Source organism: Mesoplodon densirostris, chromosome 9 (genome assembly GCF_025265405.1).
Source record: "Mesoplodon densirostris isolate mMesDen1 chromosome 9, mMesDen1 primary haplotype, whole genome shotgun sequence".
NCBI classification, from domain to species: Eukaryota; Metazoa; Chordata; class Mammalia; order Artiodactyla; family Ziphiidae; genus Mesoplodon; species Mesoplodon densirostris.
This window is the reverse complement of record NC_082669.1, coordinates 111,226,924-111,241,954: the sequence shown is the minus strand read 5'-3', so window position 1 is coordinate 111,241,954 and position 15,031 is coordinate 111,226,924. Positions and strand designations below refer to the sequence as shown.

At 51.3% G+C, this 15,031-nt stretch overlaps 1 protein-coding gene across 1 annotated transcript; it reads right to left on the bottom strand.

Annotated features, from left to right (window-relative positions):
• Positions 1 to 1,269: 1,269 nt before the first annotated feature.
• On the bottom strand, positions 1,270 to 13,564 carry INSIG1 (insulin induced gene 1). The gene is made up of 6 exons (XM_060107892.1): positions 13,453 to 13,564; positions 12,357 to 12,789; positions 10,557 to 10,681; positions 9,172 to 9,338; positions 8,758 to 8,857; positions 1,270 to 3,133 (listed from the first exon to the last, which is right to left on the bottom strand). The coding sequence occupies exons 2-6, from the start codon at positions 12,763 to 12,765 to the stop codon at positions 3,104 to 3,106; spliced, it is 831 nt and encodes a 276-aa protein (XP_059963875.1). The 5' UTR covers positions 12,766 to 12,789; positions 13,453 to 13,564; the 3' UTR covers positions 1,270 to 3,103.
• Between the last annotated feature and the right edge of the window lie 1,467 nt (positions 13,565 to 15,031).

Here is a 15,031-nt window from a genome sequence, read left to right as displayed (position 1 = left end):
CATAAACTGGATCAATCTCAGGCAAAGTCTTCCAGTCTCTGTGGTGAGGGAAACGTAGCAGCTCTCAGTTTTCCATACATGAACAGCTCTGTGTTCCATGCAGGAGAAACGTATGGGTCTGGACTGTATTATAAATGTATCGGGTCGAGTATAACAAGGTAAGGGCTTTCTCTACTGCCATTGCAATGCTATTTCACGATTGAAAACAACTTTTGCAAAGCTGCGTCGCTTGGTTGCCGGGGCGGGCGGGGGTGGGTTGGCGGGGGAGGGTGGGACAGGCGTCCTCTTGTCCCGCAGGCTCAGGGCTGCTTTCGGGGAAGTCAGCGGAACCAAGGACCGCCGCTCGGCTCCAGCCCGGCCTCCCTTCCCAGAAGCCTGTTCTCTTTTCAAGCTTCCCTGTCAACATCGCTCGGGGGAGAGGGCAATTCCAGGGCATTTCCCGCAGCGCCGGGCCCTGGTTCACCTTTGGGATGGTGCGGGTCATGCAGGATGGCTTCTCGGGCTGCTCTGGGTGCCAAACTGTGCACAGTTGTTACTTCTTTAATGAAAGAATCAAACAGCGCCCACTCTTCGCCGTCTCGGTGATGCCCCTCACACCTACCTCCCCCGGCCTGGCCCTGGGGCCCTGGGATGGGAGCCTCTGAGGCCAGTTCTGACTCTCGTCCAACCCAGCACCCGGCGCTGGCAGAGCGGGCATTCAGCGGACTTGTGCGGAGGGCACAGCGTGTGCGGTGGGGCCCTGACACCTTCGTCACCTGGGGCGGCTCTGCATCCGGCAGGGACCGAGGGAAGTGGACCTCGGGCAGGACGCTGCTCCTCTGCTGTGTGGCCTGCCACTCGCGGCCCCTGGATGTGCTGGCTGTTACTTGGGCCGGATGCGCTACCCTTTCCCTGGGCTCTGTTTTCTGGAGGCCCAGACCTCCCCCCGTTTCTAGTACAGGGAGAAAGGGCCCTCTCTCCCCGAGAGAGAGGATAGCATCCCTAAGAGAGGCCAGAGCAAGGCCCAAGAAGACACCAACTTCCCAGGGTCGGTGGGAGGGGCAGGAGGAAGGTAAACTGGGCTAAACTACATGTCACTTTCCACCAGGAGGAACACGAAGTTTCCCAAGAGGTTGTGTTGAAACTTAGTACATTTTGAAAAGCTGTAAAATATTCTTCCATTCCAAATCTGAATATCCTACAGAGAGAATCCCCCCGCCTTTTAAAGAAAAACCCATAAATACGATGGTTGGTTTTGAACCTTTAATAAAAGTAAAAAATGAATGCAAAAGAACACAATGCTGAAAACTTAGTGTGAATGTGAATCCCACTAGATGTTCAAACCTGGTATAGTGCAAATTTTGTTCATACTATTTTACATTTTTACAAACTCAAATGACTTTGGTTCATATACTTGCTATAAAGTATTGGCAACAAAATTCTTCAGATTCACATCTTTTGGCTACATTGTTTCTAACAGATATAGATTTATTTCCAGTTTAAGAGAAAAAAATACTCACTGTGCGTGATCAAGTATATTTGAAAGATTCAATGCCTGCTCTCATCTAAAAACTTCTGGTTTTTCATAAAATGCTGATAGCCTCACTGAAAAAACTCTTCACACAGCTGTCTGATTTCAGAAAAATGTGTAAGGGGGTCATTGCAGAGTTCAGAACGATCCTATTTTCTTTTAAACAAAATTCCTCTAAAACAAATAAGCTACAGTAACCTCAAATTTACTCCAGGATATTTTCCTCAAAACAAAACCCAGCTGCAACGAGGACCATGAGGTGAGGGGAGCCGAGAGCACAGCCCACGGCTGCCGGCACTGGCTCTGACCGCCAGCTGCTCAGGGGGAAGGAGTCTTTTCATCCAGCCACGTTCACAGAGTGTAAAACAACCAAAACATTTAAATTGCAAAATACAAAAAGGTAAATTTGTGAGTAAAAATTACAAGTTTACTAAACGCACAAAACTGGAGTATTTCAAAGGACCGGCTCAGTGGAGAGCACAGCAACGAAGTAACTGCACAACTGAGAGGGGCTGTTGCTGAATTTTGCCCCCATGCAGCACTGAAATGGAGAACCCTCTGTAACACCTCATACGTTAAAAAAATAAATATTTAAGAGGATACAAGGCTCAGGTTGGTTTTCATATACATTGCACTTGAAGTTGAAGACCCAGTACTTGCAAACTGGGTCTAACAAACATGGTCTATGCCATTAAATGAATACATTGTGCTCACCACGTCTTTGAGTATTTAGAAACACCAAATGTTTAATACAGTGACATATGCACTCTTCTTTTTACAAGGCAATCACAGATTGCAAATCCCATAGGGCTGTGGAAAAAAAACAGTCATCTCTGTTCTGGAGTATCAAAGAAACAACACACGATTTTGGCTCACTAAGACTGAGACACACGGCAGGCAGGTGCCCCTCCTAGATGATTACGGGTTCTGGATAAACTGCATAAATACTGAGGTGGACATTCCAGCACATCACAGTGCAGAACGATGACCTCTCATTGCCTTCTGCTCTCAGCAAGATTGTCTACATGCGACTCCACGGAGGAATGAAAAGCACAGCCATACGCTGGGACACACGCGCAGCTGCGGGACGGGGCGCCCAGCACTGCCACCCTAAGCTTGCCGCCCCTGCCTTTCTCTTTTTTTACACAACCCTATTTTAGAAATCTTTTGGATAAGTAATATTCCTATTTTATCACACTTCATCTTTGTAAGCACCATCAAGCTCTCCCCTGGGCGCTGATACAAAACCAGAGCTGGTAGTTAGGCTTTAGTTCAAGGCTTGGAAATATGGCAACTTGCTTTTAATGACACATGAAACCAAATCCTCGGGACCCTGCAGCCGGCCGGCCTGCACTTGGTGCCTCCTGAGCAGACCCAGGCACGAATGCCGTCAGGCAAGGTGACATCTCAACACAAGTTGTCATCTTCCCAGTCTGCTACTCTAAAACAGGTGAACTGTTTTCCAGGAGTCACTTGTACAGTCAGCCCAATCTGAAAAGATTATTGAGGAAAAAAGATAATCTTTGTCACAATCCAGTATCACAGATTTTCTCCCAAATCTTGCCATTCTTCAGGATCAGTGGGTTTGAAGAGTCAGTCGCTATGCGGCTTTTCCGGAACACCCTACATGTGAAAAGAGAAAAAGGAGTGAGAGAAAATCAGCACTAAATGTATACATATTTTAATTAGCAATTAAGCCAATCCTAAAAACTGAAAGATAAAAAACTCCTTTGAGTCGGATAAGGTGATGGAGACGAGAAATGCGGAGCAGCAGACAAGCTCCAGCAACCCCACGGCGGTCCTCTCCCTGCCTGGGGCTGGGAGGGCTAGGAGCCACTGCTTCACCCAGAAAACAGGGCCCGTCCCTCTCAGGCGAGGTGGAGGGTGTAACAGCTCAGAAGCCGTTTCTACACAGGCTTCCTCACTGACCTGCACAGAAACTCAGGGCGGTGAACCCTGCACTTGTCACCGCTGTCCAGGCCCGGCCTGGTCGGTCCTCAGCAGAGGACAGATGTTCCAATGGAGGAGCAGATCCATGACCAGATGACCTTCCCGAGGTCACGGGGCTGCGTGAGGAGAGACCCCCACGCCTCCTGCCATGGAGCCAGGGCCCCAGCACACGTTCTAGCCTCTGGCTTAGCAGCCAGCCGGCAGGCCAAGGGGAGCGGGGAGCGGTGCGCAAGGGCAGCTCCGCGCGCTCCCGAGGTGCCCAGCTCCAGCCCTGTGCTGCACCCAGTCAGGCGGGTGGTCAGCCTCCTGAGTTTGGATTTTCCCCATCTCTAAAGCGGCTGACAACAGTCCCTACCTCCAGACTGCTGTTACAGGGCTCAGTCAGCTGACAGTGAAACTATTTAGCACGACACCTTGAGCGCAACAGAAGTGATAATTAATGTTATTACTGCCAGCAGCTGCTGGATGGCAAACAGGAAAGGCAAACTGAATTCCACGGGCCAGGGAAGCGCACCTGTAACCAGGGGTCCGGGGCCTGGGCCCCAGGAAGCAGGGCCACGCTCTTCGCCGTGGCAGCTGGAAGCCTTACTTTGAGAAAAGACTTTAAGCTACAAACAGCAACAGATACAAATTCCATAAAATGATACTACGGACTCACTTTTATTTTTTTTATTATTATTTTTTGCGGTACGTGGGCCTCTCACTGCTGTGGCCTCTCCCGTTGCGGAGCACAGGCTCCGGACGCGCAGGCTCAGCGGCCATGGCTCACGGGCCCAGCCGCTCCGTGGCATGTGGGATCTTCCCGGACCGGGGCACGAACCCGTGTCCCCTGCATTGGCAGGCGGACGCTCAACCACTGCGCCACCAGGGAAGCCCCGGACTCACTTTTAAACATGCAGGCTGACAATGAATACCACAAAGAAAAAGCCACTCGGACCATTTAACACTCAAACAAAGCCAACCTGTAGGTTTGGGGCATGGCTGCCCTTGACGGTAACCGTATTTCTTTTAAGGGCAGTGGGAACTGAGAAGGTGCGAGGGGGAGGGGTGCAGAGGCGCTGGGACGGTCACCCTCAGAGGGAACAGAGCCACGTCGCACTGGACTCGGGCAGCTCTGGTCACTGTGTTGACCAGCGCCCACCTAAGGTCTCCACCTTCAGACCTTCGTCTTCTTCACTCGAATCACGTCCCACCACAAAAGCCTTACTTGGTGAAGTTTTAAACCAAGAATTCACTCTTAAACGCTGCCCCTAAAATACCACCTCAGATCCATCTTCTGTCTAAGGGCCCAGCGGCACAGCCAGAGGAAAGGAAGTGGGCGGTGCTGACCAATCCCATTTCTAAGGCACTGAGCCATTTCCTGGGTTTTAAGGATGGAAATGAGTTTTCAAATGCTTAACAAAGAATAAGCTCACTTTCACAAATAAGCTGTTAATTTTTTCCCTTTCTTTGAAGAAATAAAACAAGGACTTGGCTTAAGTATTTTAACTCCTTTAAAAAGATGTTTAACTTGCTCTTTTTAAAGACTTTTTTGGGTGAGAAAGATTCTAGCAAGGTGCCACTCTGTCCCAGCCTAAACTTTCAAGACTCCCCAGAGAATAAATATGAGGTTAACAGTTCTTGGACACAAATACACAACAGCAGGGCACACACCCCAGTGTGTTAGGATGCACGAGCCTCAGTGCCCCTGGCTTAAGTGCTAGGGTCCCGGCAGCCCAGGCCCACGGGACCTCCTCCAGGGGACTGGGATCTGCAACAGCAGTGGCCAGGCAGGTGGAGGAGGGTAGCAGCCATGCCTGCAGGTGCTTTTACTGCAGTGTCCTCGCTCCAGCCCGTCACGTCCACCTGTTGCTGCTTGGTGGGGAAAGCCCACCCCACAAAAGGTCCTGGGAAAGACTACAGTTGGGCAGGGACACTCGATGTCATGGGGAGGCAGTTTTCTAAAACAAACCTTATTATAAATGTAGTTTTCATTCTTCAGCTCTGATGTAATCTGAAGCAAATTTAATTTCTTACACTTCCAATTCTGTTTTCATGAAAAATACAATTTTGGCTTCACGCACTTATCTTTTACTGCTGCAACAGCATATTTTAGAAAGGCCGTCTGCCAACCCATGGGAGTGGTAATAAAGGCAGCATCCTCAGTTCAGGCCAAAGTGGACGGAGGATCTGCTAAGAGGAGGGGTGGGTTGAAAGGTTCAGGAGTTAGCGGATTTGGATGTGAAGGCTCTGCAGTTCCTGCTGGACAAAGGTGGACTTTTTATTAAGATTCTCTACTGCTTTCAGGGTAGATTCGTTTACAGATACTTTGAAGGATAGAAGAAGAGAGAAACAAAAAGGCAGAGACCAGTCTGGACAGACTCAGGGAGGGGCTGCTGGGGTAGGGATGAGAGTCTGGGAGCTCTGGGGGGACTCATTCGCTGCTTTGTCCTCCGCAACCCAAGGCCAAGGCTTTGCTCCCAGTAAACAGACAGCACAGAGGCAGAGGGACCAGAGTCCTGCAGTGACCTCCACGTAAACGATCTCAACAGGGCACAGCAGATCTGCCCACCTCCTGACACACATCCATCCGCTGCAGAGACCTCAGTCACAAACTCCTGTACGCACCTTAGTGCTTCTGGTTATACACGTACAGCTGGCCCTTGAACAACACGGGTTTGAATAGCACGGTTCCACTTATATGCGGATTTTTTTCAATAGTAAGTACTACAGCGCTACGTGGTCTGTGGTTGGTTAAATCCACGGATGCAGAGGGCTGACTCTATGTTACATTCGGATTTTCAGCTTCTTGGAGGGCTGGTGCCCCAATCCACGTGCTCTTCAACGGTCAACTGTAATGTTTTCATTGTAAATTTTAAAAATGCAAAAGAGAAAAAAACCCCAAACTACCTGCAGTTCTTCTTCTCAGAAATCGCCAGTTTCGTTCCTTTACACACCCCCTGTCCTGTTCCCTACCACGGGAGCAAGTGCTGCAAGCCTTTGCCATTCCGACTGACCGATCCTTTAAAACTATTTAAACCTGGTTCCTCAATCTCAGGCCTCAAGTAACTATAATAGGAGTAAGTCTCCCTCATTCGCTCGCCTGACTTCTGGCAGAAACACAGCTGTGACGCGATCTGCGATCGTTTTGCCTTCATTCACACGGACTGTGCCCTCCGCTGGGTTTGGAAACCTGGAGAAAAGGGACTTAGCTTTTTTCTCTCTTGGAGAAGCCGGCGGCGGGCGCCCGCTACCACATCTGTTCTGAGGACCCACGCTGGATGCAGCAGCCAGAGGGGAAATCGGTAAAACCAGCTGTGATTGCTCCTCCAGCTGGAAAGGGCCTGCCATTTTCCCCTTCCGCTGGGATCCAGGCGTAAGGGTTTAAATGTTCACAGATGTAAATATGGCAGGAGCGCTGGGCTCAGAGACCCGGGAGGGTTGTTTCCCTTTGATGACCTGGGATGTTCATCACCCTCCTCCAGTATCAAGACACAACAGTAACATCCAAATACAAGTTTTTTCCCCAACTTTAAAGAGTGAAAAAGAAGAAAAAGCTTAAGTAGGGAGAATTACAATTATGCCAGCTATCTTAAGTTAGGTTTAAAACTTTCATCTTTTTAAAAACGAAAATGCCTACGACAAGGATGGAATGATTGCTGATACAACCACCTTCGTTCAGCGTCGTGACCAAAGGTGTGATTGTGCCACTCTTGTAAAATAAGTTACCTTCAACCATTTCTAGGTGTTAGGAACTTGTGCATGATGTGTAGTGTCTACCTCTATCAAAAAAGACCCTTGGGCTTCCCTGGTGGCGCAGTGGTTGAGCGTCCGCCTGCCGATGCAGGGGACACGGGTTCGTGCCCCGGTCCGGGAAGATCCCACATGCCGCGGAGCGGCTGGGCCCGTGAGCCGTGGCCGCTGAGCCTGCGCGTCCGGAGCCTGTGCTCCGCAACAGGAGAGGCCGCAACGGTGAGAGGCCCGCGTACCGTACCAAAAAAAAAAAAAAAAAAAAAAAAAGACCCTGACTTATTAAAGCTGGTTAAAAACCTTCATCATAAATGCATGGCAGCGTCTGCCCAGGCTCCCGAAGTTATAACCAACTGGCTGAATGCTGTCAGTTTTAACTCCACCAAGAGTCACGGGGGTTGAAGACAACTTATCTCAACAGCCCTATTAGGAATCCTCAACTAAATGGCACTGAAATAAAAATCCCAAAGCAGTAAGGGATCACAGAGCTGCCTCGTTCTAATCTGAACCATAAAGGGCTCCAGGGAGCAGCACAGGGGCACCATGAGAATGTGGCCACTGTGAGTGTGAGAAGAGCCAGGTCCTCTGATGCTCACGAGGGGGCGAGAAAGAAAGGGTGTTCAATGGGGTCTTTTCGTTTTGGCAAGCAGATCCACACAGAACCACAGAAGGGTGGAAGGCAAGGGTGATTTGGGCTCAGGAACCAGTGGAACACATTGCCAAGTCTACCTTTTTGAAATTACTTCCATTTTTATGAAACAGCCACACAGCCTGCAAATCTGGCTCTCACAACCCAGCATCAGCTGGCACAAACAAACGTCTTTTGTTTTTAAAAACACCATATGAGGAACCAAGTCAAGTTTCTGAGAAAGCCCCAGAGTGTCTCTGAGAGAAATGGCCTTGATAAGATTCTAGGTTTTTTTTAAGTTTATTTTATTTAAGCCTTTGAGTCAAAGTCTATTCAAAATGACAGTTAAATGTCCACATTTCATCAAAGTGCTCGTGTGGATCATTAACTCCCGAAAAGAACTGCTAAGTTATCCTGACTTCGTTTGTCTTTCTGGCTCTCGGGAAATGGCTCTGTGCGGGGGTCCTGTGTCTCTCTCTTTAGTTACTAGACAGGGTCCAGGCTGGAGTCCACCTACCCAGGGATGCTGAGCCCCCTCCCAGCCTGGTCCACACTCTCATGGACCTGGCCTGGGGTCCTTTCCCTAGCATAGCATCACCTGTACCTGCGTGAAGGCAGGGAGGACACTCATGATAAATCATTCATTTAGCCATTCAGTAACTTTTCTCTGCCAGTTATCACAGGAGCTGCAGTTCATCCGTAACGTGAATGGAACTCTAGTTCCTTTTAGTGCTCATTGTGAGCTTACGATTCCCTGAATCTTTATAATCTAGCAAAGAGTTACCTGGGTATTGTACCCATTTTTTTTTAATACGTTTTTCTGAATAACTCTTGCGAGTCTCAACTAGATATTTATCAACACCAATCATAATGTATTACGTACATTAAGCCTATCAAGCTGGAAACCACAGTTGGGCACGCAGGTGACAATTGTACATACCATGGCTAGCTGTCGTCCTATGTTTCCCACGGTCACACCTCCCGAGAAGAAGATGCACGGGAGCCAAGAGCGGATGTACAGAAAATCCGGGGACGTGTACCTGGAGAGAAGGAGACATGAGCCCCTGGGCAGCCAGCTCCCCCGGCGCAGGCAGGGCAGGCACATGGCGCACCAGCAGTGTTAGTATGTGGCATCCACGCTCACTGCCACTGCTCGGTTTTCCTTTACATTAAATTACGCGTGGTGCATTTTTAACACGTGGATCAACAATAAGCAGCGTTTTTGAGAATTTCATGTCTAAGTTTATGCTATGTAATTACAGAAAAAACATGACATCTCAGCTTAGAAGGTATTTTTTTAAAAAGTTAAGTAACAGCTTCCGGACGGAGGTGATATTTGAGAACACGTGCTTACTGATAGACACCATTGTACACCAGCAGCTGAGTGATCACGGTGGCAAGGAAGGCGATGGTGATGCCAAGCCCAAGGCCACTTCTTGAACGGTCAAATGTCCACCAAAGGCCCAAAGATAGGGCTGCTAACGTCAAGGAGAGCTGAATGTTATTGGCAAAATCCAACTTCTGGCGATGCAGAGTTAAGGAAAAGTGTAACGGTTCTTAATATGGTCAAAACCAAAAAAGCCCCAGGGCCCACAATTATGTGTGCACCACATAATTCTTCATCCATAGAAGCTGCCAGGTGAGCTGCAGAGAGCATCTGTTGGATACAAGGTTACCGTGACCAAGATGACCTGGAACTTCCCTGGGATCCCTGCGTCGAAAACTTGACTTTACAAGTACACTTCCTGAAAGCTACATATAAAATTCTGCTGGTATTTCAGCCAACAGCCTACTTTGCTAGTAAGTCATCTATAGTTCCCCTTTTACTTCTTGTTTTTATTAAGTAGGTTGAACTCAGCAAGCACAGTCCTTGCTCCACGTCTGCAAGAAGACACCTCACCAGAATGGCACCTGACAGTGGACACGACTGGCTTCCGTCACGACACTGCTTATCAACTGCAGACGAAACAAGTTTGTCAGAGCCCAGACCTCTTATAATACCCTTTTCTGACATTCTTATCATTAAAATCAGGCTAGAGCAGATTTAAGAAGCAGTAACTCTAAAAATAACTTTCTCCAGGATTTAAAAATATAATCTAGTTGTGCTAAAGAAACCATAATCTTTTGAGACCTGGTAAACCACGGCCCGTCTTCCTGAAGAACGCACTGTGTACAGACGTGCAGCATGTTTTGTGTCGTGTGTTCCACCCATGGACGCCAGAACTTGACCCTGAAGTTAGCCTCCACTAAGAACCCTATTCCAGAGGCCACCACTTCGGACTGGCCCTGGGCCTTCCGTGGTCATGCCGGGGAGGGACAGAGAAGCAGACAGGCTTCTCCTCCACCTTCTGGAAGGATCCGCCAAGAAGAGTGATGCTCTCGCCACTTCTCACTGGGCCACAGGAACCAGGTCTTCACGGTGGAAGGATGTAAGGTAGAAATGTAAAGGGAATTCACAAAGTGAACTCTGAGGATCCAACAGATGCTGCCTGAGAAAGGACAGACCAAAGACGTCCGCTCTGTCTGTGGTGTTAACTGTTTCCTGAAATGAACTGAACGGACTCCAAGGACCATTTTGAAAATCACTGAGAGTAAACTGAGCAACGTGCTTTGAAATAATATACTCGGAAGAACATGGTTCAACTGACTCATGATGTGATATATACTCGTTAAAAGTAACGAAACTTTCAACGTGTAACTTAAGAAGCTGCTCTGGACAGCACACCCACTGAAGGATACAGCACTGGCGTGATTGATACCAACAAAAACTGCCACACAGCGCATCACACTGGCCCACTCCCTCTTAAACTTGTGTGGCTCTCCAAGGTGACTGTCAATGCAGGGGTAAAGCAAGCCGACAACAGCTGTTGAAGAAAGACAAGGCAGCAGCGTTAGAGAACACCGGCTGAAAATGATGTGATCTCTACGTGGCAATTACTAACATATTGTTCAAACCATTCCTTTTCCTAGAAGAGTTATCAGCTACAATGTAATATTTGAATTAAAACTAATTTTACATTTTTGTTCTCCTCGAGTACAAACAAAAATCATCGTTTTGAAAAATTTAAAATAAAATCGCAGTTCTTTGGTTTGAAGCACAGAAGGAATGGAACCAGGGGTTAATTATCCATAAGCAAACTACTTCTGCACCCACACAGGGAGCCTCCAGTTTGCATCAGTGTTGTTCCATCGTACAGTGGGGAGGGGAGCTTCCACGAGGGCCTTGAGGCCACAGCACCAGTGTGTATAGACATATACTGAAGGGTTTAGAAAAACAAGAGTAGGAGCCTATCTTTCCAAGAACAAAAATGAGAACTCTCTCCCCACTGCTTGGTAACCACAGCATCCCTCCCGTGACACCTCCCGGCTGGAACACAGCTCTCCACTCCAGCCTCGTGCTGAGAAGGCAACGTGTTTCCACAGCGCAGGGGACACACCCAGACTCCAGGGGGGCAGTAGGCAGAGTTAAGAACAGTGGGCCTGTCACTCAGCTGCGTCCCCTTGGACACGGTTGCTTAACCTTTCTGTAATTCAGTTTCCATGTCTGTAAAATGGAGCTACAGCAGCGTCCTGTTGTAAGGACGAAAGGAAGCAAAACATATAAAAATGCAAGATAAGCAGTCCATAAGCATCAGCTACGAAGCGAACAGGAGGGCATCCCTCCTGTAGCACCGTGGTCACTTAGGTTGTTCTGCCCACCGGACCAGGGTGCTTGACAGGGGCGGTCTGCTCACTCTGTACTTCCAACAGCTGGGAGAGCTGATGCTACAGAAAGCACCCGACAAATGTTTGCTAATCAGTGGATGCTGTGTGACCAGAGAAGTACTGTGACCTTCTGGGCTGAGACCAATTCAGCAAGTTTATAAAACCAGCCAAATGACCAAGAAATTCTACTCAAAAAAGACAGTCTGCCTGTCCACAATTTAGACTGCTAACCCTGGGTCATGTTTTGTGGCTGGCCAGGTGTACTACAATATAAACTCTGACCGGGGGATTTGTTTTCCTTCATCTGTGGAGCCCAGCGTTTTAGGGGGAAGGCCTGGCTTTGGCACGTTCACGGGCGTCCCGAAAAAGGAAGTGGGGGAGGCCGCTGGGGCAGCAGCTCTGCCCACTCGGCCCACGTGACGGTTTGTTTTCAGTTACCCAGCGCTGTAGCATGTTCGCCGGGGCAGCCAATCGCACTGCAGTTCCCTCGCTCACCAGTTCTGCCAGCGGCCAATCGCACAGCTCGCTCGGGATGACAGCTGCGGGCTCCCCCAACACTGTCCTCAGGGCCGGATCAGTAAGAGGGAAGGACCTCGGTCAGCCTGGCACAAGCGTGAAACAGCCAATCATCTCCCCACCTGGTCCCCAATCGCTGGGCTTCTTCCAGCCTCCAGAGACTGGCATTGCGGATCACCATCCTCTCCCCCCGCCTCTTTCTCTAAATACAATCACTGGAGATGCACACTTCCCCTCTGCGGGTGGTTCGATTTTCAAATGAACGGTTCTCAGAGGCTGAAAATCGTTCTTAACCAAACATCTTCAGTTTCTACTCACCAGCCGCTGTCCCACAGCACGGGGGAACCCACCAGGCGGAGGAGAAGATGGTGGCGATGACCTCCTCAGGGAACAGGGTGACATTCCTCTGGACCTGCAGCAGGTTCAGCACCAGGGCCAGGACCACGCCCACTGAGAACAGCACCAGGCTCCTTTGCACCAGGTGGTGATGCCAGCTGTTGATGTGGCCGCTGCCGCCATGGCCTCCCACACCAGCGCTCACGGGCCCGTGAGCCGGGTCAGTGCCCCGGGCACTGTGGGCCACCAGGCGAGAGGGGCCTGACACTGAGGAGGTGATCATTTCTCCCACTTTGGCCTCCAGCCCTCTGGCACTGGCCCTCAGGTGGCTTCTGTGCTTCGCGCCCTTAGCGCAGGGACCGCTCCAGGGGTGGTCGTCTAGTCTGGGCATCAGCCACCAGTCTGACAGGCTTTCCTAGAAGGAAAAGGGGGTGTGGAGGTGGAACCCCGATCAAGTTCACTTCCAAAGGACATGGCAGGTCCAGGGAGGCCCAGTCAGAGGGAGGGCTCTGCTCGCCTTCATTGCCGGCACGTCCAGGGAGACCCCCAAGGCCCTCGGAGTCAGCCGCTCAGGGGAGCCCACGGGCAGGTACCGCGGGGGAGGGCTGCAAGGACCCTGCCTACACACCCCGCCTGAGAGCTGCACAGGCTGTTTTCAGCGGCAGCCAGGTTAGGTACACCTGAGCGTCGAGCGCCCGCCGCAGTGCCCCTCTGCATAAGCCCCGAAGTTCTGGCCCGTCCAGTCCAGAAGTTTTTCAGACCCCGTCCGTCTGCAGGAGGCAGACTCAGCCAGGCTAGCCTGGAGGCAGGCCGCCTCAGGACAAGGTGCTGGGGTCCTCCGAACTGACAGGAGCACTGGCAGAGCCCACCTGGGGTCGGGGGCGCAGACCCCGCTCCAGGACTCGGGTTGGGGTCAGAGCGTGCGCCCAGCCCCTAGGGTCGGTGCCGAGGATCCCAGTGGAAGGCCGTCTCGAGGGGCGGCTTCCAGGAGTGGAGGCGCCGGGACCCCGACATCCCCGCCCGGCCCGACACCGGGACCCCGCCCCCGGCCCGGGTCCCCTCGCCGCGCCTCGCGTACCTGGCTGAGGGGCGCCCGCCCGCGGGCTCGCCGAGGGAGGAAATCGCCGAGGAGCGCCACGGCCCAGACCGCCTGGAGTTGAGCCCGCGGCGTTCAGCTCGCCGCGCAGCTTATAAGGCGGGCGGCGGGGCCCCGGGTCACGTGACCCCGCCCCGGCCCGCCGCCCGGGCCGCGCGCTAGGGGGCGTGGCCTCCGCGCGCCCCGCCCCGCCCGCGCGCCCGTCCGCTCGTGGTCTGGTGAGGCGGCCGCGACCAATCGGGGGCGGGCGACCCATATGACGTCATCACACGCCACCGCATCCCTGCGTCCGGCGCACTGACTCGGGAGCGCGGACGGACGGCGGACTGACGGCGCCGGGGGCCAGACGGGGGGAGCCGGACGGGGGGAGCCGGACGTGGGGGAGGCCGGACGGGGACAGACCGAAGGACGGGGCTGGGGGGGAGGGGACGGACAGACCGAAGGACAGAGTTGGGAGGAGACGACGGGCTGGGGGACCTACGGACGGGAATGCGGGGAATGCCCGACGGCGGACCGATGGACGGCGCTGCGGGGCTGTGTCGGCAGGCTGGGGGACTGACCGACGGACGGGGCCGGGGGTGGGGCACAGGCTGATGGACGGGGCTGGCCGAGAGCGCCCCGGACCTCGGCGGGAGGGCCGTTTCCAGCAGTTGGCAGCCGCGGGCCTGGCGTCGGGTGTTTGAACACCTTAGTCCCCAGACCCTGACGCAGGCGTGGCCTATTCCAAAGCTTCCCCAGTGAGGCCTCGCCAGCTGGTCACTCTCTGCACCTGCGTGTCACCTGATGATGCTCTGATCTCTGTCCCCTGTCCTGCTCTCTGAGGCTCCTGACATCACAGCTGCTAATTTAAAGCGGGTTCGTGTGTGCAGTGACCAGAAGTTGCTGGCATGCGCAGTAAGGGCTCGGAGATATGAGTTGTTTATCGTGTGTGCAAGGATGTGCGTGTTGTTAAGGATACTTTTATGTTTCCCAGCCACCAGAGTGGTTCAGAAAACTTACGACATAAAGATCCTTTATGAAAATGAAAGTGATGAGATTTTCATAAAATAATTTTTTCTAGTTTCTAATTATCTTTCCTTTCATGGGAAAACAAACCATCAAAACCACTCATGAAAAAATAAGATGTTTTATCTTGCTGATGTAATGTATTTATGCCCTGTTTGCCACGTGGGTCTCACCATCTAAAGAGGAGGGCAGGCTCCTCGCCAACTGAAAACCCACATCTTGTTGAGCAAGATCGTATTATTAAGATGTCCTTGAAAAACAGTAGAGAAAGTCTATGGTCTTTTGTACTGTCTGCGGGTGAGCAGAGATTGAGAGGAAGTTTGTGCTCTAAATAGCAAATTCTCTCATGGCCAAGAGACCCTACAGGCTTAGGCAGTGTGAAATACCATATTGTGTGGCATCTTCCACATCAGGGTTTCTGGCTTTATGCCAGAAGGTTAAAAAAAACCTGAACATCTTCCGGAGGTATCAACATTTCTCAAATTTGATTTGGGGGATGGGGGTAGGACTCACACGAATTTCTAATAGTGATCAGGAGACTTCAAGGAAAAGTAAC